We start from the raw sequence: 25,743 nt of genomic DNA, 5'->3' as shown, positions 1-25,743 counted from the left end.
TCGTAAAAAAAAGTCAGTTATTCTTGTATCCATTGTACTGTTACCTGACGCAGATTCCTGGTTACTTTCACATCATGCCAGGCATTGTCATTAAATTTCCCATTCACAGGTTCCACCAGTGCTTCAAAGGCCCCTGAGCCCAAATTAATGACCAAGGAGACAGCTCCATTTTTCAGTGCAAGATTGACATAATCAGCCGATTTTCCTGTGTGAAGCATCAGTCCATTCCTCTGAAGTGTTTTAAACGACAGAGTTATTTCATCACTGCTACTCTGTATGGGATTCTGAGATAAATCATAGCAGAAGTATTCTGATCCCTTGAATGTCGCAATATATTCTTCTTTTCCTGACAAGTGAAAGGAGAGAAACAAACAAATAAATCACTAGCAAATAATTAAAAGCAACTTGCATGAATTATTTTCATAGCTAATTCAACAGTATTACTGTAAGCACTGTATCAAAAAGTAATTAATTTAAAACACTTAAAATCCATGAAGAAAAGTGTTAACTATAAGATTTACTGTGAACATATTTTAAAATATTTTCTTCCAGAATATTCATGGATATGATTAAACTCAGAAAATATACTGTATCAGCAGTCGTGTTAATGTTACTTAAGCAATCTGATCTAGAAGATATCTAAGTACACAACATTTAAGGTGAATGTGCAAACCAAAGTGTTATCCCAGTCAAAACCCAGACCTTTTCTGAACTCTCACTAAAATCATGGTATCTCAAAAAGAATCAATAACCTAGATATCTTGAAGTGCTTTGGCCTAAGGCCTTGAATAAACCAAAACTACAAACCACTCATTTAAGAATCTACCTCATTCAAACCTGCACATAGCACCACATTGGAGAGAAAGTTAACATGCATCAGGAAACAAATAGGTTTTTTCTGAGATGTACTTTTACTAGCCAGTATGTGCTATACACGTTATTGTCGCAGTTTATCCTAAAGGTGACTAAGAAACACAAATAGCAGAGGCTAAGCCTTCAGTCTCATCAGAGAAGTATAACATATATGGAGATTATGTTTTCCCCTGAATTCCTACAGATGAACACATATGCTGAGCTTTTACCACATGTACAGGGTTTAAAGCTATATGAAGTCAGAATTAATTTGTTTAGCTACTAGTAAGTGCTAGTAAAATGTCAAAGGAAAACTGTATATGTTGATGCAGTGTAAGGAGGAAGGTATGAAAACCTGCGGATATCAAATTTCATCGTTCTTGAGAATAAACTCAGTCTCCAGAACACAGCTGCATACATCAGGCTATGATACCATCAGAACAAAACCCAAACATATGTATAAATATATAGATAAGGGAAATAACAACAGTGTGAATTTAAAAGACACCAGTGAATGACAGAGCATGCAAAAAAGCAGATGTGAGAACACAGTCCCTGGGCATATGCATCTTCTGTTGTTCCATGTCATCTGCTTACAACCCCCTGCAGTAGTCTATATACATTAACACTGATGCTACTTGCAATGCTTCTCTTTAGCTAGTAGAGCATAGTAAGTTCAGATAGCACTGCAAAGTAACTTCAGATAGGACTCCAGGTAGCAATTGCATTTTAGCTTTTCTATGTAATTAGAATATTAAAAATTATTGGTCTGTATTTATTTTGAAGTGCTATCTCACAGATTTGATGCAGAATTCTTTGGAATTTTTTTTTTTGTGTGTGTGCAGCAGCAGCCAAATCATACTAGGATATTATATGAAAAAAACCACAAAGCAACTGTTTATCTAATATGCTCTGTATATAGCCCAAAGCAGGCCTCAACAGTATCTTGCCCCAAATGAAAGAAATCAGAGTTTGTAACAGGAAATCCACAGCTAGATTTCACAGCCTAAGCCTATTTTGTAAACAAACACTTAAAAATAAATAAATAAATAACCTCTCTGAGCACCCTGAAGGATGATTTCCCTGCTATCTGTTGATAACACCTCTCACGAAACACAAACAAAACCAAACAACAATCCTCAGTCTCCAGTTTCAGATTAAGCAAAATGTTCCTCTATTACAACAAGCAGTTGATCATACACATTCACAGACTGAATTGGCCATTCATCACACACAGTAAATACGCAGGAGGAGCTAGGTATCGTCATAACGTGCTACATCCTAACCTGACTTCCGCAGGGCTGTAGTATCTAGATAGCTGGTACCTCTATGGACAAACCCAGTCACCTCTCTGCGGAGGAACTCATGAAGAGAGAGCCAGGCTTATGAGTACAAGCAGTTGACATGGTGAGAAAAGCTCCAACATAACTGGTGTCTCACCCTCCCAGTTTCAGGAGAACAAAAGTCCTGGGGTTTTTTTGTTTTTGGGGTTTTTTTTTTTTTTTTGGGGGGGGGGGTTGTTTGTTTGTTTTTTGTCGTAAGAAATTCCATTCTGGACAAAAATTATATTCTTAGAGGTGTTCTGACTAATACTTACTATGGAGAGAAAAGCAGTTAAAATAAGTCTGGTATTTTGTCACCAGACCATTTTTACCCAGCATACATTTTTGACAGTTAGGACAAATGTTACCCTTTGTTGAACTTGACTGAAATATAAGCTAGATTCCATGTGCCTGACTGAGGCCAAAAATTAGCCCACTCAATCTGTCCAAAAGTCTTTGGTTTTTACCTTTGACGTTACCAACAGTGTAGCAAGAAAATACCTATTTATCCTGCCTATAACCCTTCCCAGTCTATCAGGAACAGCAGGTCAAGAGACACTGCAGCTTCCACTAAGGACACACCAGGAATTGCTGTACCCATTCTCCAGGTCTTAAATGTTCCAGATCAGTCCCACATGCAGAACAACTCTACGCTGATAGCAATGTGTCCTAGACCCTGACATGTTTTGGTAGAGGAGGAAAATCTTGGCTCATTCTGCACAAAGAATTTACAAACAATGCATTTTCTGGGGTCGCAATGCACTAAGCAGCAGACTGCATGAATACAATGCATCTCACTTAATGAATATTTAATAAAAGCATAAAATGCTCAAGAGCAAATTTATTTGGTATGGATGCTTACTGCAAAGGCATACTAAACCAGCATGAATGACTGCAACGGACAGATGATAAAACTTAAATGCAGTAACTTAGTATGTGTAGTTTTGTCCCATGTATTTAATGACTGTAACAGAAAAAGCTGAAGGACATAAATGAATCAACATGCAAAATATTTATGTATACATATTATGCACTGTAAACGACTTCTGTAGAGCCAGATCATTTACACAGACATGAAAATGCATGGGAGTGTAAATGCATGCCAGGTACTTTTTTTTTTTTTTAATTATTCCTAAAGAAGGGCCTGAAGAAGCAAGCAGGAATATTCATTCAAGCAAAATTATAACCTTGGACTGTAAATAGAGCCACAATTTACATAAATTTGAAAAAGCCTTTAGGATTGCATTGGGTTGACCTTGGCCAGCTGCCAGATGCCCACCCAGTCACTCTCTCACTCCTCCTCCTTAACAGGGCAGGGGAAGAAAATAAGATGAAAAAGTTCACGGGTCGACATACAGACAGGGAAGTCTCTTACCAACTACCATCACAAGCAAAAAAAAAAAAAAAAAATAGTCAACTTGGGGAAAACTAATTTATTGCAATTAAAATAGTTTTGAGTGGTAGGAAAGCAAATTGAAAATACCTTCCCACCCCTACTTTTTCCTCAGGCTCAGCTTCATTCCTGTCACTCCTTCATTTCCAACTCCTCTACCTCTCCCCACCCTGAGCAGCAAAAGGGGATGGCAGCTGCCGCTCATCCTCCTCATGCTTTTCTCTCCCTCCAGCATGGGTCCTTCCCATGGCTGCAGTCCTTCAGGCTGAGCCTGCTCCTGTGTGGGCTCTCCACAGTCCACAGATCCTGCAGGAATTCTCCACCCATGGCATCCTCCATGGGCTGCAGTGGGAATACTTGCTCACCCATGGTGTCCACGGGCTGCAGGGAAATCTCTGCTCTGGCACTGCAGCACCTCCTTCCCCTCCTCCTTCTCTCACCTTGGTGCTCACAGGGATGTTTCTCAGACTTTTTTTTTTTTCCCCCTCACTCCTTGCTGGTTTTTTTATCATTTCTTACACACACTTTCCCAGAAGCAATCCACTCGTGGCTGAGGGGCTAACCTGTGCCTCACGGTGGGTCTGCTGGAACTGGCCGTGTCCAGCACAGGGCAGCCCCAGCCTCTCCTCACAGAAGCCACCCCCAGCTCCCAACACCTCACCACAGACACCCAACATAAAAGCTAACATTTCTGTGTTTACCACTCCAGAACTGTAAGTATTCAAGGCTAAAACCTTTTGACTTAATTACATTTTCCTCTAGGGACAAAAAATAAAAGACTAAAAGGGCAACCCTACCCATCTTCACTGGAGAACAAAACAAAAAACTGAACAACAAAAACCAGCTTGAGTTGTCATTGGAAAGATGAAGTCAGATGTTTTCCAGTCACAGTGGTGCTATTTCACATGGATCCCACTGGATGCCCTTTGGGAAAACCAGTAATGACAAACTCTGAATTATTCTTCTGCAGCATCTTTAACCAATGCTATGCACCCTGCAGCATTCACTTTTAATTTTTTAACTCTTTCCCATTCCTTTTAGCTTCAATAATAAGGTCTGTGATACTCAGTAATATCACCAAAGAACTGTCACTAACCAATATGGTTAATGATCTTCATACTAGGTACCTAAACAAGTGTTAGATAAGCTGTAGTTCTTCCTTCCACATTACTGTACCATCACTCTGGCACAGGAGCCGATCAAAATCAACTCACATATGAAGTTTTCCCCAGTTGGCAGGGGGGAAGAGATCCCATTTGGGGTATTTCTGGGAAGAATTTATGAATCTGGTGTTTCATTTAATCACTGATTTTGGCAATATAACTGTACAGAAAGCTTGAATCTGAAGTTTTGGGAGTTGAGTGATTTTAAGTTATGTTGAAGCATTCAATTTTTAAACAAATTACTTAGTTTGCATCAAACTAGCATTCATTTGCTTAAAATTTGACTTTGAACTGAAAATAAAAAGCCAAAACTGAGCATACCATTTTACTTCAGAAAAATACTGTGATTTAAAAACCTGAACACTGTGGGGAAAAAAACCCTTAATTTCATACCTTTCCTGCCAAACTAAATTTTTGGCTCACCTGCCAAACTGAAAACGTCCATTATTTGCTGTTTTGCACTGTAGGATTGAGTTTCACATATTCAGTCCTCAGAATTCATTGTAATGCTACGATACAGGCTGTGATTGCAATGGCACTGCATGCAAACCGGTACCAGGACTCCATTAGGGTAGGATAATAATGCATGAAAGTGCTGACACTTATCAGGTAGGTCACATCCATACTTCAGATAACTGGGAGAGGTTCTGATCCAACCACAGTACGCTCATGGGCTGCAGAGTCAGGAGATGAACCCTCCTCTCTGTGGGATTCAAGACAATATCACCTTCCAAACTTCCAGTTGTGCAACTATGGGCACTCTGAATGGCATCATTCCTGATCCAGATTAGCTCCATTTCATCCATTTCCTTTACCATTTAACATTTTAGTAATTACGGGCCCCTGGAAGGCCAGCTCACAGAGGAGCACAAGGACAGCCAAGAGCTCAGATGTCATGTCTTGTGATTCCGGCAATCTCAAAATCTCATTTCTGAAGAGAAATCAGACTTTACCAATAACTCCAAGTAAGCTCTCGCTGTAGGTACAGCAGCAATTCCCTTTTTCTCATTAGTTACTATGTTTTCAGTAAAACTCATTAAATTGAGATTTCTGATGTAAATTACTTTTAGGAAGCAAAGGTTGAAAAAACTGAAATAATTCAACAATATTTTGATAGATTAGAAAATTCGTTTCTGGTATCAGTAGCTAAAAGAACTTTGATTTTTATTCTAAGGAGTTTCAGTGCTATAAAAAAAAAAATGCCTGACAGACAAAAGGTCACAGAGCTTGACTGAGCAGCTAATGAGACAGTCTGCATACTCAACTAGATAGTCATTCCATTTTCTAGCAGGTGTTGCCTGCTAAGAACTACAATACTTTTCCACAGGCATCTGACAACTGAAAATACATTTCTTAGCATTACAGAAGAATAAAACCTGAAAACTACTGGTTTCAAACAACTGAAGGGAGATAAAATGTATAGTATCTTTTCACAGGAAGTATCTCAACAAAACTAAGTATTTCCTTGTACTTTGAAGATATATCCATGGCATGAATTTAAATAATATTTACTATGACAATATTCTAGTTTGGCCAAACTGCACATAACAGAAACTACTTGAAGGGAGGGGAGGTAGCGATAAACCATCTCCACATTTCTCCAGTCTTTGGAGTAATGCATTCCTCATGAAAAATTAAAACTCCCTCTCACGATCACTTCGATGCAACCTCAGACATCTTTGCCCTCAATATGGCATTAACATTTTGAAAGTGATTAGACACTGCAACTGCAATGCTGCCTTGCCATACCCGGCTATGAAATGGGAAGATAGAAGGCAAACGGCCACAGCTCTGCCACTGTATGGTTTCAGTGTAGGCTAGCAAAGATTCAGAAAAACCAGAATAGGAAATCAAGTTACAAAGCTTTAGTGTGTTTTATCACTGAAAAACAGAGACAATTCTAGCAGACATACAGCTGGAGCCAAGTACAAGTGAAAATGTTTCATAAATTAGACACAGGACAGAAAAGCCATGAAGCAATACTGGTAACCATCCCTGTATCAACTCTCTAATGTCAAGCAAAGGTACTATTTTACTCTTGACATGAAAGTATATAATTACAATGGACAGATTGAAAAAAATTATATAAAACATTCAGATGTTTTATATAAAAAAGCAGTTATAATCTACGGCTACATTTCATACCACAACGTTCATTGATTTAAAAAGTGAATTAAGAACAGGCTTTATTAATAAGCAATTGTGTATACTGCTGGTTGTTTGTTTATTTTTTCAAATTATCACTTAATGACACTTAGAGAAACCATTAAAAATGCATGGCAGTCATTCTAGCCAGTATGAAGTGTTGCACTTCATTTAATGACTAAAATGTAATTACCTGCATAGAAAAGCACAAGATAATACGAACACCAATAGCTGAATTTAACATGTTTTTACTCTAAATTTTGAGTACTGTAAATTATTGTATATTACTGCAGTTACAATCCTGACTAATGGGATATGCATAAATACAGAAATACATGATCTATCTGTATCACAGAAAGGATTCAGACAAGACACATGTTTTATTAAAGCACCTGCTAGTGCAGAAAGGGTATTTTTTCCTATTTTCTTACTTAGAATTTTCCCTGTTCCCCACTGAAGTCAACAACAGTTTTAATATTCACTTCTTTGGAGGTTCATTTAAGTCCTTAGGGTCTGATCAAAGGTCCAGAAGAAATACTTCCACAGGCCTTAGCAGATTTTACAGTCCTACATAAGTACTATGTTAAGCTTTACAGTATATCTAGCCTCTTCCCTGGCAGTATTAAATCATAAAATAGGTCTGGCTGATTCCATAATGATTTGATCATGTGCCCATGCCTGATTTAAATCAAATGCATATGACTGGATGCTCTGGTCTTATTAGGTAGTAACAATGACGGGACCATAGACTAGAGAAAAAAAAAAATTGCCTAGGGAGAGTAAATCAAAGCTCTTTATTGACAGCTGCAATGTGTCTTTACAGAAAAAAACCAAAAAACAGTCTTAAAATAAGTTTATTAACTAAATTCCAAGGACACATGTCATGTGACAAACCAATGTATTATTATACAAACAAAATGTAGTAGAGTGCTGTCGATTTGTCGGCCTGCCTACCAAAAGAATTCTTTTCAAAGACAAAATAAACTGATACTGGCGATATTCTAAGAGTCAGGTTCCTTCTGTACAATCTTCAAAACATTAAAAATGCACTGAATAAATAAATCATGCCAAACCAGAGTCTAGTATGTCCCCAGATGTACTGTTTTGTGCTCCATTTTATGGCAATTCAAAAATCAAACATTTATCTATTAAGCCATCGTCTTATTTATAAAGTCTTTCAGAACGCAATGCAACCTAGGGAAAACTACACCAAAACAGCATGTAGACAAAACCATTAACAAGGATGACTGATACAATGAAACAAGACAGCCTGAACTGCTACTTCTGTAGTAAACATCAAGAACTGGAAACCTTGCAGTAATAGCAAACTAACAGTTTGCCACTACAATAACAAGGGGAATTCTCTCTGCAAAAGGTGTGCACCGCTGTACATAGAATGATCTCGGGACATATCATGCACAAGGCTTCTCAGCATACTGCCCTTTTAGAAGACCAGCCTGTACCCTTCCATTAATAGATCACTTACTGGATCTTAATATGAAAAACAGTAAGACTATAAAGTGTTTCTCCAATTTTTTTTTACCTGAGTTTGACCTTAATTTGTTTCCCAGTTACATAAAATAGGCTTACTGGATTGCATACATAATCAAATCATGCAGGCACTCAGAGAAGAAAACATATTATTACTGTCTGCTTAAATTTAAGACTTGAATATGAAACCAACAAAAAAGATGGAATTATGATAAAACCTAAGAAATTATTAATTCAAATATGGTACAGATGGTCTACTTTATCAGTTAGGGTTGAATTTATTTTTAAAAGCACTGATAGTACGTAGCAACAACAGTTTTCTGTTCCTATCTCACTTAAGCTTAAATAATTTTGTTTTAATAGAAAAATCTCCCATTCTTCCTTCCCTTTCTCACATTCTTTTGTTCCTGTCCAGCAACTGCCCTCCTTGGCCTCTAAACAAGTCTTCACAGAAAGTTCCAAGGGAACAATTTGGGGAGAAAATGAGATTCGTGATTCCAGATCCACAAAAGAAAGAAAATACTGTTTCTTTCCTCCCCCCCCTGCCATGTCATGTAAATACAAATCCCTGGCTCCCTTCCCTATTAATATGGCGTACACTGAAAAGGATATGGCATGTTAGAATAGATTCTGTAGCAGGAACTGAAATTGCTGTTCTTGAGCATCTTATTTGCCAGCATACCCAGAAATGCATTGCACAATCCGTTGTTGTAATACTTAAGCAAATTTTGAGTAAGAAACAAGAAAAGTCTTTATTATATGTAAATCAGCAAATAAGGAAAGTTGCACTCACAGGCTTTTAAAAGCAAACAGCTACAATGTGAAGTTTTAGTCTGAAGAGAGCTGCTGTTGTTACAGAAGGATGAAGATGCAGTATCACAAAGCCAGCAGTTAGCAGCTCCAGAAAGCATTATAAAATAAATTTCAATTTTTGTGGTCACATTACGGTACCTTCTTCCTCCTTTATTAGGGAATAAGTCCATTATGAGATAATCACAGCTAGCCTAGCATGAGAACAAAACATTTAAGACCATGACCAACTTATTCTGAAGGAGTCAGGAATCATTTCTCAAGGGTTTTGTTATTATTATTTTGTATGATCTTTTTGCAGAAAAATGCTGTACAAGTGTCTACTCATTCCAAAGATCCAGGGAACTGGTGAACCATCCCAAGCCCTTCTCCAAGAGAAAATGCTGCACTCAAAGAGATGACAAGAGAAGTAAGACTTTGGTTAGTTGTTCTAACCAACTAATTCGGACTACCATAGTCTCTGTTTATACAGTCCACTATAAGTACATGGTTTATCTCAAAAAGACACTACACCTGGAATCCTGGGCGAAGTCTGCACTGCTTGTATCCAACTTACAAGTAAAACTGGTATACATTTAAGTAAACTGAAGTGCAAAGTAAAATTCCACCTGACAACAAGAATTTAACAGCACAAGTGATAAAGTCATGTATAAAATATCATATTGCAGGAGCCGAGAGGAAACTTGGAAAGGCTTTTCTAGCTGCCGTTTTATTCTACACACAATCATTAAATCAGTTGCCAATTTGTCATGGTTTGACCCCAGCCAGCAACTAAGCACCACACAGCTGCTCGCTCACTTCCCCCCAACCCAGTGGGATGGGGGAGAAAATTGGGAAAAGAAGTAAAACTCACGGGTTGAGAGAAGAACAGTTTAATAGAACAGAAAATGAAGAAACTAGGGCCTATGTCTGGAGAAAGTAACACCAAAGTTTTGTGTAAACAACCACCACAGATATTCAGATGGTAATTTCACACGTGGCATCTCAAAATCTGGGTTTACCCAACTGCAAACATAGAAGTATGCAAGCAATTGTTTTGCTAGTGAACACAGATAGCTATCAATGTTATTTACATTAATATAAAGGAGTAGCAGCAGCTACCTAACAAATGGGTGATTTTTAGGAAAGAAGTGCTACTGAAACAAATGCCCTAATCTGTTTCAGAGCTCCTTCGCTGCCACTGCAAAGCCATTTTGTGAAACAAACCTGCTTACAGGGGTCCTGATTCTGTAGTGTGAAACAGCTTCTTAAACACATAGTAAAAGATCAGTGCAATATTAAAGCTCTTAAACCTATTCCCCCCCACCTTTTTCCATGATCATCTGAAGCTTACCCCCACATAAGGTGACAAAGGAGGAGACAATTTAAAGAAACTTGATAGAGACATTAAGAAGTTTCAAGTAACAACTTTAAGTTTTCCTATATTAAGCAGAAGACAATTCTTTCCATCACCTCCTCTTCTTTACTACACATACCAGGATTTGAGAAGATGTACTCTTTGACAGAGCTTAATTATGTTCTAACATACTACCAGTAAGCTATATCAAAATAAGGCTTTCAAGAACTCTTGATACCAATTTTTTTTTTTTTTTAAATGAAACTTTTTAAAATGATAGGTAGGTTTCTTGGCCTGACCATATTTTTAAAACTGTATTTAGCAATGTGCACTGATTTATTTTCAGCTATGAATATATTAAAGATAAATTTAGACATACCTCTTTTAAGGACCATTTTAGACATGTATTGTAAAAATATAAAAGATTTCTAACTATCACAAAGTTTCATTACCAAATCTGAGAAAATCCAAGAAAACTTCTGCAAGTGGCAAAATAATCAGTATTATATATGTTATGCATTTAGGTTTTTGAAGACTGACTAGCTTTTTTCATGAATTCAGTATTACCTACTGATCTTTATTTTTTCAGAAGTCATAAGTCTTTGAAACTGCTTGATAAGGAGGCCTCCCCACTGAGATTACCAATAGTCTTTTTATAGAAGCCTGCAGTAACACTGTAAAAGTGAAAGAAGATTAGCAGAGTATAAAAATAATTGGACTCTAGTGCTGTATTGACATTTTAGAGGAAAGATTTGCTGTCATGTCTGGGCCAAGTTATCTGCTGGTAAATTCCACTGAAGACAGCACATTTACACCACTGATACTTTATCCTGATCTTTATGCATTAACCATGCCTAAGAAGGTGAGAGACTTACAGTGCCACAGATAATTTGACATATTTGCATCATTACATGCATCTAACATAAAACTTAAGATCTCATTTCTCAGGTGACGGAAAGGGTAGAAAAAAGATAGAAAGAGTGACACTGTCAGAAACATTGGCTTAGAAACATTAGATATAAATAATTTGAGTTCTTAAAGATCTTGTCTAAAATAACTACACAACATATTCCAATATTTATTATTACTGCATAGGAGCTTGGTATTATTTACAGCCTCATGCCCTATGGATATGAAGAAAAAACAACAACAACACAGTAATCATCCAAAGAACACTTACATAAAAAAACACACTGAAAAAAACCAATTTAACATATCTGTCATGTTTTAACCCCAGCCAGCAACTAAGCACCACACAGCCGCTCGCTCAATTCCCCCCCACCCAGTGGGATGGGGAGAGAATTAGGGGGGGAGGGGGTGGAAGTAAAAGTCATGGGTGGAGATAAAAGACAGTTTAACAGGACAGAAAATGAAGAAAAGAATAATGATTATCATCATAATTTTAAAAATTACAATAATAAAAATTGGAATATACAAAACAAGTGATACACAATGCAATTGCTCACCACTCACCAAGTGATGCCCAGTTAGATCCCAAGCAGTGATCTCCCCCCACCCCAACTCCCCCCAGTTTATATACTGGGTGTGATGTCACATGGTAAGGAATATCCCTTTGGCCAGTTTGGGTCAGCTGTCCTGGCTGCGTCCCCTCCCAACTTCTTGTGCCCCTCCAGCCTTCTTGTTGGCTGGGCATGAGAAGCTGAAAAATCTTTGACTTCCTATAAACACTACTAAGCAACAACTGAAAACATCGGTGTGTTATCAACATTCTTCTCATACTAAATCCAAAACTTAATGCTATATCAGCTACTAGGAAGAAAATTAACTCTATCCTGGCTGAAACCAGGAAAATATCTTACAAAGGATGATCAAAAGAGAAGGTGAGATACTCTACTGACAGGCATAGTACACAACTATCAGATTTGCCTCTATTCCCTTTTCAATAATCCAATCTGCATGTGGGGTCTAAAGTTTTTCTACATATTAAGACACAAAGATTGGGTTCACCACAGCTGCTGGTACTCCACTAAGCTATTGGCCAGAGCAGGTAGGGGAAGATGCAACGGTGTCTGTATCCTGGCACCAAATATTTCAGCAACTGATATCTATTCTCTACAAACTTCCATCTCCTAATCAATGAGGAAAAAACGCAAGACTGAAGCCTGCGTCAACAACAGCAGGAGCCACAGGTTGGTTCCTCCTGCACAGCTTGAACACAACTGCTGGTCCCACATAAAACACAGGAGTCGGGAGCAAGGACTATAACTGGGTTGTCTATTTGAACACAAAAAACTACAGTGTATGAAAAATTCTATGATAACTCTAGGTATAATAAACCCCTTTCATTCCCCTCAGAAGAAATAAGATAAATTTTTGTTCTTTCCTATAGCACAAAATAACTGAAAATTTGCTTCAAATCATAATTTAAACACAAATGCTCTCACTAGCTACCTCCACTTTTTCCCCCTCCATCCATGCCTCATGGGTCCCCTGTAATTACTGCTCAGCTGTTTAGACATACAGCCCCAGAGACTGATTAGGTCTTACATCTACTACATTAGGAAAATGCCATGGTGCAGTAGCCAGAGTGACAGGATCGCTATACATTCAGAAAATGTTTGTACCATGAGTTCTACAAGCTAGTAATTCAACCTTCTTCTACAACCTAATGTTTTCTTTGGATTGCCGAATATGGTTTTGCTTTTCTAAAGTCTCTCTTCATTTTATAGCACCCTGAGAAAATGCGTAGAGACCTTTATGTACAATACACAAGACATAATTCTGAGTACATGTCATTAGACTTCTAAAGCCATTTGATGACTACTCTGGATACCTTCAAATTAATTACAACTGAAGAGTACTTCACAAAACACTAGCATTCATCACCGAAACATCAGGTCAGTTACTACGTTCATGAAATTATTTAAACCTTTCTGAACTTCCAGGGAAGAAAGGGAATTACTGCATCTGTCAATCAAGAAAACATTCTGCAATTGTTATCTATATATTTCTCCCCAAGGCTCCAACTCCCTGCAGATTCACTAAGAGTTTTGACTGCAATCCATATAGCATTCCATTTTGGTACTAATAGGAAGCTGTGTTTAAAGTATATCAGAATCCCACCCCTCAGTACTATTGTTGAGGTAATATTATACCTCAGTATTTAAATGAAGCAGTGGTACGGTTGTAAATGGTTTAAAATAAAAGGTATGTCCATCATCAAAATTCTGCTCAATTATCATTAAACAAGAAATCTACAGACTGGCTGTCCACTCTTCTCTCTGCTACTGGTGTTCATTTCCATTGGATTCCTAGACTGAAATTTAGAGGTAAAACACAATTTAACTCCAGGATAATTTGATTATTTTATTATTCAAGGATTATTTGTTTGTACATTAGTCTGGGGCTATGGAGACGATGTGCATATTGAAGCATTCCCATTTCAAAAGTGAAAGCAGGCAGCATTCACCAATGTGTCAGCCACAAAATTACAACTGTTTGATGTATCCAAGGGCAGCTCATGCAGCTCGTTTTGTCTCGCTATGTCCCCCTCAGTTATTTCCCCCAATACAGAGTTAATAAGCAACTTTTCCATGCTGCCATACAGGAAACACAGACTGATTTGGGCAACTTTAGTATCTCCATTTTTATTTTCTTTCCTCATCTTCCACTTTGTGAGCCTGTTTGTGCAGCCCCGAGCACAGCAGAACAACAGATTGCACTGACTTCTCAGAACACTTTAATACAAGCAACAAAGAACTTTTCTTCACTCATTCTGTTGGGTTGTTTTGTCAAGATTCCTCTCATTGCAAGTGAACCATTAAATGACTAAATCCATTTACCCTTTATCAGCAAAGAACTGTTTCAGAAGAAAGAAAAACTACCACTAAAGATTCTATTGAAATTCAGGTATTTACTCTGAATTTCCAAAGTGGTTTCAAGAGAAGTTGGATCTTGACCCACTTCTGATGATGCAATAATCAGCATTTAGATATTTTTCCCTGGCAAATGAGTAGTGCTAGGACAAGATCATTTTGAAGATTCCTTAGCTCCACTCGAGACTCATAAAAGGACATTAAATCATCCTCTTAACACCACCAATTTTTAAGTCTGGCATGATGTTTGGAAATGCACGCTTTCATTCTCTTAACACTCTAGTAGTTTTGTAAAGTACCACCCACTGCAGCTGAGTTACTTTCACCTGACCTACTAGATCCCGTGGTCGCTCATTCTAGTCCAGCACTTTCGATGTTTTTTTCCCTGTGGTCACAGCTGACCATAGACAATGAACTACAAACCAAACCCCAAATCCCTAAGCGGGCAGATGCAGGATAATTCTGTATTTTGGCTCCTATACACCTACGGCTTTCTCTCATTAAATGAGCTGTAACTTGAGTAGTGACCCAATTCTGCTGTATCTTTTATTGTTAGAACAAAACCAATTATGAACAGCTCCCAACAAAGCTAAATCTTTTTCACATTTTTCTTAAAACACTCTGCTCATTTCTGACACACTTAAATTTAATTCAGTCTCTATAGACCTCCCGATGCCTTGAATATATACAGATGAATGCAGAAAGATTAAACATTTTCTTACTGTGACCTACAACAATGTGCTGAAACTTTAATTATTATGTTAATTCAAGCATTGGGCCCAGTGGATTTATTATATCCCAGAAGCTAATACAATCTACTCTGAAGCGAGATGTGGGCATTAGCTGCATCTAAGTATTTTGTCTATAAATATTTAGGCAGAGTAACTCATGGCTATGCACTAAAAGTATTCTTAAAATCTAACCCTAATTTTGGAGATTTTTCCTCACGTAGATGAGTAGCTCCTCAGAAAAATACTGAAAATGTAGTAGCCTGTAGAAGCAAAAAGCTTTTGTCTTGGCCAAACATTATCACATCAAATTGCAGCCTTTTCAAGCAAGACTGGTATTTATTAGACAAAGATCTTTATTATACTTGTCAGGACTCTGTATCTTACACAGATATATAGCATTATAGGATGACTTTTGTGAAAAAAAAAACAACCCTCCATTTTCCACTGCAGGATAGGACTGGGTACTGTTCACACTATATTAAGAATCAGAACAAGAATATCCAACCCTAAAAATAGTGCATTTGGAATAAAGATGGCTTATAATTGAAGAGAAGAAATTTCCCAAGTCTTGATGGTTTAAAGGACCAGCACTAGAAGAAATATCAGTCACTGAGAATTGAGGTTTGACCTTTTTCCTGATAGACAGTATAAGTGTTTCTGATCAGCTATCCCTCACATCAATTTGCTAGTCCCAGTTTTGTATTATTCATCTAGAAAAAAATACCTATTTTTTTTTTTAATTATCCCCAGACTCAGCCAATAATTTCCTTATTTTCCTTTAGCAACATGATTGACAAAAAATGAAACTCAAATTTTAGATAGTTTAGAAGTGAAAAAGTGAAGAACCTTGATGGGGTGAACTTGTCAGACTTTGGTAAAACCAGTGGAACTTTGCTGACTACACAAACCTTTTTTTTAAGCAGTGGAGCTGGAGGTAGCTTAGAGTCTTGCTTTTCCTTGGTTTGCTAATCAGAGTATTTTCTATTAAAGTATCACAAAAGCACCTGTGTTGTAATTAGGAGCAATGTGACTTTCATCAAGGGAAAATTAAAAGAATGTTTAATATAATAAAGGCAAGCAGGAATTAATGCAAGCTTTCCAGCTTTATACTGCCTAGTAAGCCAGTAATTTTTGTCCTGTGCTCGTTTTTGATTATACATTTTAATTGCTTACTATCATACTGCCTTGATAACCATCACAAAGACAATTCCATAACTACCAGATATAAATCTTGATGTTCTGAACAGAAAAAAATTACAAAGGAATTCTTTTATCAATATTTTCTGAAGTTGATGTAAATAAATTGGGCTACAACCTTTCAAGCTGAGAAGGCATTAAAGACCACGGATAGATCAAGTATATTTTTGTATTATTTCTAAGCAATATGGTCACAAAAGTATTTTTTTCCTGCATTACTTTTAACATTTTCCCAACAGCAAGACTCCATTCAAAAGATTCTTACACATTTCTACTCTACTCAAGTCTTATTCATAACAATCTGTCCAGGATAGGAGGCAGTATACCCCTCACATGAAAATAAGACGCTTCTTAATGCACAGCTCCCATATAAACCTGGTTTATTCTATTTTTTCCTTGAATTCTTCAAGATCTGAACTGGATCACACTACGAGGATAATCTTTGTAATTTACAGAAAAATTATTACATGAATGCAATGTAAACCCCATTTGTATAAATATGTGAATATATATATACACAAGTATAGATATATAAATACATGTAGTTAATATCCAGGCAAAACTTTCTTAATGTATTTTAATGAAATCAGTTGCTTCCCCCCCATTTCAGTAATTTTTTAGATACCTAAATAAAAAAAACTCCAAAGCATTTTAAAATATCCTTTTTTAGAATATACAAGCTCATCTGGCATAACTTCCTTAAAAACCTATGGTTGGTTTTTCTTCTTGCTCAAAACCATACACACTTTCTTTCTTGATAGTGAAAAAGAGAGAGATGCTTTTTCCACAGCTAAAGAAAGTTCAAAGTTACCATAGTAACTGAAAAGTCACTAAGGACTTGCTACCAAAGGCCTTTACAGTATGTGCAAGGTACAGTCAGTAAGAGGTATTGGAAGGTCTTTTATGGATTAATACACAGAACTTGCAAATTCAGTGTTGATTATTATAAAAAAATGTTAAAAGCATAAGTCTTGTTTATTTTTGCAGTAAGGTGCACCACAGAGAGGCTCATTAAGTAAAGGTCAATTACTCCAAGTTACAGTTACATAAACATAACAGAATACTGGAAAACGTGTTATTGTATGAACCTTGTTATACCAAATTTTCTCAGTTAAGTATTTTGTTGTCATCATGAATAACAGAACTTAAGCAAAGTATTCATTATACCTCAAATGAAGTCCTGCCCTTGAGTCTGATAACTTAAAGCAACAAGTTAGCAAAAAAAAAAAGCTATGGTGTTCACTGTGTGAGAAAATACAGCCCTGCCTTAAAGTTGTTGCATACATACATGTATGTGAACATACAGATTCCACAGATAATAGATAATTAGCCACCATTACTTCAGGATTGTAAACCATCACATAACCACATATGATTTAAAAAAAAAGAGAGGCTCAAGTTAGACTGTTTGCATATGAGGTTAATAATTTTCCATCAGTGAGCCAAAATGACTAGAACAGAGACGAATGCAAAGTAAACTTCATTTGGTGAAACTACTGTTTAAAAATAAATGAATCATCCTAGCAGAAAGAAATAAATTTTCTACCACATTCACAGAAAATTCAAAATTGAATTTTTCCTTTCTCAACTCTATCGTCTCAAAACCATAAATACGTATTTCTAATTTCATCATGGAAGGTGTACTAGAGTATTAGTACATTTTTATATTAGCTATAACCCACTTCAAATAATTCTATTGGACAGTATTGTACTCACATACTTCACGGAGACAGACCCCAAACTTTCATTGGCATTCCTAGGGCTAGGGATGTCATCCTTCACAAGGGGTTGTGAAATTCAGCATAACTGATATTTTAATGAACTAAGTTCTTAACTATTCCTTATAGCTGATACATTGTGTTATTCTACTCTATTCAGGGCAACAGTTGAGCAATTCAGTCTGTAGAAAGGAAGACAAGCTGGCATTTGGTTAGACACTTAAATTTACTCTGAAGTTTAACTAGACATTTAACTAGCAAAGAAGGCATGAAGAGCTTTACTCAGCCCTCCACTACACATGCTTTTTTTTCCCTCTGTCTTTCTACTAGCTGTGTATAGAGTTCTCATTCATTTTCCAGAAGTCTCACCAGAGGATGCCAAAGCCTGCAAAGTCATTCAGGAAATTTCAATTATAAACAAGTAATAGGATCAGAGAACAAAATCCCACACTGGCATGCTTGTCATTGAGTCCTTTAAAAAAGCAAAATAATCACATACTTCTATGCTATATCCTATCAGTCAATACACTTCACATACAGGCTTTACAAGTTTACACCTTATGTTAGGATGGACCCTAGAGCACTCTGCTAATTATTTTAAGGTTGTATTTTGGAAGACATTTAGGATATTGTCATAAGCCCATTACTGAATCTGTGTAAAGGTGAAAGGATGTTCATTTTAGCCTATACTTTACAAAATAATTTGTATTTTTTGGTCCTAGTTTCAAGATCTTTAAGATTTGTGCTGGCAGTCTATAGTGACACACAAGCATGCCATCTCACTTAAGCAAAATGCCTAATCGCACTTCTGAATTCTGCAGTTAGTCACCCTGTGGCACCTGTATCATGTTTTAAGCATGTGCACATCAATGCAGAGTTTGATTCCAGATATTAGAGCTGGATTTTCTTCTTACTGAGCAGAAAGATCTGGAATACTAACTGCAAGAACATTCCAGTCATATGATAGTTGTAGCACAACTTGCATATACAAACTTTTATATGTTAATATTTTGAAGATGCAAAGTAGAAGATTTATCCACCCTGTTCCCTAGAAGAACGCTATTCTTACATTCAGTAACTGTGTTAATTTAACTAACGTATGAAGGTATGTTTTGGTAACTTATCAATCCTGAAATAGTTAACCTCTGGGGATTTTAGTATTTCTTTTTACATTACATTATACCTAGTTATTAACAGAGCAGATGGGAACATACTGAGGGGGCAGTTACGTGCCACAGCACGTCTTGTGGTCCTATTTACTTAATAATCCAGACTTGGGACCCATCTGGACCTCCTGGAGCTACACATTACAGCCCATGGCCACAGATTTATTTCCTCCTTGCATGTGAGGGAGGACAGGAGATGGTACATGCCTAGTTCTCACCCAGCATGGAGTTAAGATAGGACTGAATCACCCATCTAGACCCAATCGCTGAGAAAGATTTCCAGATCTCAAGGTTTAGACACTACATCCAGAACTTACCATAATATATTTAGTCATATGGAAAGAATGTTTTCTGATATATTCTACCTTGCTTTTTTTTTTTTGGCCTCAATATCCTGAGATATCCTACATGTAGCAAATGCACTAAACGTAAGAAATGAATTCAGACCTGGTAATTTATTCTCAGCACTTTACATTTCACTTAGATTTGAAAATGACAAGCTGTTGGTCCAATTTTTGTCAACATGTTTTTAATTAGTTCTGAATTTATGACAATTAAAGCTCACAGTTGCTTTTAAAATTAAGTTACTGAATTTGCCTTAATTCATTTTCATTGCTCAGCAATGTGTGCTTTTTAATTCACCATGGAAATATTCCATCCTCTCTGCTTTCTGCAGGGAAGGCACTACCATCAGTGCTATCATCGGTTTTTTTCCTGTGAAACTTATTGACTAGAAAATAGACTGAAAACAACTCTTGGGAATGCTGGCCATGTTCCACATTTGACTGGCTCCATCTGTGTCTCAGCTGACTCAAAGACCCCAATACATTCCAATTTTTTTTTTTTTTTTTTTTTTTGGCGGGGGGGGCGGGGGGGGGGAATTGCACCATAACACTGATTTTGTATTACTTGTGTCTGCAGCTGCAGTTTTACTTTTAGGCAAATCACATCTATTATTTATTATTCCAGGGCCATATACAGCACAAAAAATTAAAAGCTGTAATTCACTTAAAAGATAAGACACTACACAAAAATAAATTGACACTTCTCCTCGCCCCCCAAAAAGTTTGAGAAGAGGGTGGAAGCATGATTGTCACCCTAATGAAGAAATAATTTTCACAAGTTCTTAAAACCTTAATAATAAATGACATAGTTTATATATATTAGAAGAGCAAGGTTCACTCTCATGTGCCTCAACCACATTTCTTCTCCCTTGCTTTCATTTTCCAGCAGGAAAGTCATTTTCTCTTCACAGGTCCTCTGTGAATTTGTATTGTTCATGCACCATTTCTTCCACAAATGTCTGTAGACTGATCTATACTTTTATGAGTATCTGCAGACTACATGTCTTAATCTGAAATTGCAGTAGAAATTTCTTCCAGTAGAGTGCTTTAAAAAAATCTGTAGCAGTAGTTCAAATTAATAATAGAAAACATGGAAGCCTGCTAACAGAGGTACAGTATGACAATGTGTTTTCTACTTAAGCTAACATGTGTCTACCAAGAAAAAAAAAAAAAAAAAACTACCAAGCAAGACCGTTTCTTTTGTAACAATTCTAAATTCAGTTTGGTTGTGGGGACTTTCCTCCCCTTTTTAACTTGTTATATTTTTTTCTTTTAAAGTAACTTTTGTACACTCTAACAGTAAAACAAGAAGCAAACAGCACTCTTAAAAGAATTCAGATGTTATAATTAACAAAAATAACATTTTAATGATATGCTGTTGCTTTTCTAGTTTAACCATTACTGTAAAAAATATCCTTGCTGTAATAGCTAATTAAAATTACTAAATAATAAAGCTGAATGAATTCTCCAGAGCCCAACTGTATCTCCACACTTTAAAAAAAACATACCATAAGTGAATATCTAACAAATTGTGGGGAAAAATTCAAACTTACATGATTTAACTATAACATCTGTTGCTTACTTTTCAGTATATGTTCAAGTTAGATATAATTTTTCTATTTTTGCACAAGTAGATTCAGTGTCATTGTTCCCTGTCCATTTCATCCTGGTTAAAGATTAAGTATATTACTAAGATGACTACGTGTCTCAGTTGCTATATGCATTCTATTCACACTAAACCCACAGGATTTAAGAATCTTTGTTACAAACGAGTCTGTTAACTTCTTATAACTGCACACAGACATGACCCAGCTCATTGGCAACCAGATGAATCTGTTGCTCAAGACACCAAAAGTTCAATGAACAGCTAGCATTCTTCAGCAAAACTAGATTCACTTAACAGCTAGCTTGTCACTGCAGTCCCTAGCAAACACTCCTAGCCCCCTGCATCCCTCAAACCCTCTAACCATGAGCCATACCCATTAAACCCCACACCCATTCCTTTCCTGCTAGGGATCTCATTCACATATTACAGGGCTAGCAGAGCCTTTGTAATTAAATCCCCAAAATAAAAAGGTGATAGCATCAAATTTCCTTAAATTTTCCCTTTTGTGCTTGTATACAGAAACATAGTAGCTCCTGATCACTTCTCAAAGAGGACTGTGAAGTCAGCAAAGCACTAGCCACAGCACACATCCATATGGGGAAGCCTCCTTCCCAGGAGCATTACTGCCTTTTGTTCATGCCTGTCCTGTAACTGGTGCAGTCAAGTCAGAGTAATGTGCTGGAATTCTGTTGTTCTCTTCAATGCCTCTTATCAGAGCCAGACTTTGTAATGTGTTTGAAATGTGGATTACTTGTTCAGAGAAGGAGGCCAAGTGGAAGCTGAATAACCCCGACCTTTCTGAGCTTGGAAAATCAAGACAGTACAAAAACAGAGAAGCATTCGTATCTGGAATGGTTCTTTTCATCCTTTTCAGCTGCACATTCAGTGGTCAGTGTATGGTCTAATTAAAAAAATAATCAGAAGTTTGGTAAACAATTTTTTTTGTTTGAAATATATCGAGAAGGTTGCAAGACTTGGAAAGCAGTCACAAGGACAACTACCATTGATATAAGAAAACTCAGTAAAGAATGAGCAGGAAATGCTTCTACATTAAATCTATTTGTACGGTTTTCAGCTTCATATGTTTCTTTCATCAACTCACCTCTGAATCACAAGTTTCCTTTCATAGGTTTGATGAATGTAATCTATGTACAATAAATCCAGTTTTCTGTCAAGAAGGTTATCTTCTTAGCCTAACACTTCGAACACTTTTTTTGGTAACTATAAAAAACACCTTCACAGAAAGCAGCTGTTTGCTCCTACAGTTGAAATCACTTGTCATATGAACTATACCTTTGTTTAAAACTACCATTTCTGACCTGCCCACTAAACAGCTTGCAATACCCCATCTACTTTCTCCACTAATGATCTTTCTCTCTAGGATGGGCCTTTGCATAACCATCATCTTCACATTCTCTTCAGATAGTTCTCCTTTACAGTGATGCACACACACAATAAAATCAATACTTTCTAAGAGGACAACAAATAGGAATCTGTTTTGTCACGTCATCTACAAGATTTGCCAAAACTTATTTTACCATCTTCATTATCAAGAGAGATTCATAACACTCGAAGCAACTCACCTACAAAATCAGACCTAAGGTTGACAAAGGTTATGCAGAGTACTGAGACTACTGCTTCATGTCCTGATAGGCTCTTCCCATTTATTTGTTGTCTTTTATCATACTTAAAATACAAGAAAGTCTCTACCCCAAAGAGGTTAAAACTTGTATTTATACATGGCAGATAAAGGCATTCATAATCTATTAATTGAGTTTCTGGGTACTCCAACAATACAAACAATAACAACGTTCACAGTATAAAACAAATACATGATTTCGTAATATCCCAAGATAGGTATATTCTCTTTATGGGTAAAACTGGCTCTTTATACCCATTCAGTATCCCTGCACTACTTGACTTCACTGTTCCTAATTGAGACACAACGTATTATAACGTAAGGCTACTTAATTTTGTCTTTGTCCCATTTCCCTCCAGCCTGTTACCTTCTTCCACACAAGAAGGTACTGCTGACTTGTAATAGAGACACTACAGCTACTTAAACCTGTAAGAAACAAGTTTGTTTGGGTTTTTACCCGTCAATAGCAAACATAACCCCAAGTATTTTTTTTTTTTTAAATCATTTGTCTTGATTTTATTGCTTTACAGTCACAAAAAAAAGCATGCTGCACGCATTTATCATAACATGGCGGCTTTACGAGATGCTGTGACAAAGGATGCTATAATATCAGTCTTCCCTTCCCAGCATGAATAGAATTGTTAGGCCTATTAAGTACCAGTGCCAATCCAGAGTGATGACAATAAAAGCACAAAACTTGAGGGCAGAATTACTCTTAATTCTGAAAATCAGGCTTCTTCAGCTTATATGAAAATCAGACATTACTCTGGCACAGTTAGCATCTAATACCACTTTTACTCTGTATCAAACCAGACGTAAAAAGTTTTTAAAAAAAGGACTAACAAGCATGACACACATTATTGTCCTTGTTACTGGGTTATAACACTACTGTATTTCTGTGGTCTGGCAGCAGTTGTCACTTCTACTTGCCATTGCTTCCCGTTACTCTGGTCTGATGAGACATGGTGCGAGATCACATGTCACATCTCTTGACTTGAAACACTAATGCAAGTGATTTGCTTAATGCAGAAACAGCTTCATAAGGAAATTTGCATGTACGAGATTTTATTTTCTTGAAGGGTTGGGAGGAGGAGGAGACCATACATATGTCTGATGTTGACGGGTTTTTCTTAAACCATATAATACTCAGATGGTTTGGTTCAAATTCTCTGCCCAATGCTTTCTTATTTGGCCAGTGCCTGCAATATACACAAGTCAATTTTCTGCATTTGCTTGGGTGTTTGAATTCAGAACACACACTTAAGTCAATTAAGAAAAAAAAAACCCAACACTTTAAAGCTGTAGTAGAGCTAGTACAGAATCACGAATTGAAGAATTTTTGCTTTTTTTTTTTTTAGATATAAAAAAGTCTTTCTTTAAATAATCTTTACAAAGATAATACAACAGCAGTTTTTTGTACTATAAAAATCTCACATTCTTCTAGAATCTGGTAAAAGTGCAGGTCATTCAGCTGACCATTACCCTGCAGGTCACACCTTAGTGTAATTCCACAACATCAAATTCTCTGGTCACATGCAGTAGCAATCTCACTTTGTGGTTGCCGTAAAGCCTAAAGAGTTCTGCTAAAACAAAAGCCCACATTTACAGACCAAATCAAAGAACCACCTAGCTGTCATTTTATCAGATGCAATTTTCCACTTTTGAAAGAATTATATACATTTCACTAGCAGAAACCACAGCTTTAAACACTGCCTTGCAATGTGCCAAATCTCTTCAGCTCGAGATTCCTTTCTCTACTACCCAAATGAAACAAGACATTAGGGACAAAGGATTCAAAACAAGACCTTCATTTGTGTCTTGGATTTCAAAGTTACACCATAAGCAAGAACCTACATTTCCAAAACGTAAACCAAATACTAATTTATTCAGAGACACTAAGTCATATATGACTGCATCTTTTAAGAAACTTGTAACACTTGTTGGAAGGCAACAATGTAGTAGATGACTAAAGAGCAACTTACTAATAATGCTTTAATGAATGGTTGTGACAATTTTGCAAGCTGTCACTTTAGCCTAAGACCTCTGTCAGGGTGCTTATCTAACATCAGCAGAATCAGTGATAACTTTACACTGGATACTGGAAAGTTTTAGATACATATGTGTGTCATCTAAAAGTGATTAACAAACTGTAAGAGATGCGACCTTAAATATTTAAGTGTAAAAAGTTGCAAGTGCAGAGATGCTAAGGCATGCAAGCTTACTAGTTAACCTACAGACATCAGAAACATTTTCTCTTTCATCCTATACTTATACACCCTATAAAGTAAATGCTGTGCTGACTGATGAATTTGCATTTTTAGATTTCTTGTACTTGAAAGCTTCTTAACAAGGGTATTTTTATTCTGTGTCATCAAGAACATTCTTACCACGTCTATGTTGTAACTACTTAGTACAGTCTCTAAGGAGTTAACCGTGAAAGTAAATTACCTTTTCAAAAATGAAACATGTTGTGAATCTCTCAAATCCCCATACAGCTAACAAACACGCCAATAGCACAATTTGATCTTTAACAGAAAAATAGATTTGCATTCTCTACATGATAGTACCAAATATCTTTGATACTTCATTTATTCTTTTTCTCTAATTATTCTTCAAATTCTTGCTTGCTTTAAGATATCAGAACTAGCACTTAACAGCTCCTAATGGATCCTGCAACAGCCATGCACAAGTTGCAAGTTCCCTGGAGGAAGAGCCAAGAACCTGCTTTCTTCCTTCTGCTTTCAGATTTTAATGCAAAACACAGAAAGGTGTTACTGGTAGAATCTGATTGATACACCATCTCTAACAGGAGAACATGCTGCAATTATGCTCAAATTTTAAAATGTGGATCTGTGAGAATGGACCGGCTGTAATACCACAATTGTGGTGGATACATTCAGAGTTTGATCATCAGAATAGTATCTTTAGCAAGAATGGTAAAGTATTAGCATATACAGGAGGAAGGAATATTCTATTCACTTAAAATATGCATAT

General features: G+C 36.7%; 1 protein-coding gene across 25 annotated transcripts in view; it reads right to left on the bottom strand.

Annotated features, from left to right (window-relative positions):
• Nucleotides 1-25,743, bottom strand: part of NRXN1 (neurexin 1) — a 715,706-nt gene that overhangs the window by 469,046 nt on the left and 220,917 nt on the right. For all 25 annotated transcript variants that reach the window (XM_069799889.1, XM_069799890.1, XM_069799901.1 and 22 more), the window contains one exon: nucleotides 45-346. In XM_069799889.1, the coding sequence (XP_069655990.1) occupies nucleotides 45-346 (302 nt within the window). The remainder of the gene's footprint in view (nucleotides 1-44; nucleotides 347-25,743) is intronic.

The sequence above is a fragment of the Haliaeetus albicilla genome, chromosome 13 (assembly GCF_947461875.1).
Source record: "Haliaeetus albicilla chromosome 13, bHalAlb1.1, whole genome shotgun sequence".
Lineage (NCBI taxonomy): Eukaryota > Metazoa > Chordata > Aves > Accipitriformes > Accipitridae > Haliaeetus > Haliaeetus albicilla.
Note: the sequence above shows the minus strand (reverse complement) of the source record. Positions and strands in the feature narration are given on the sequence as shown.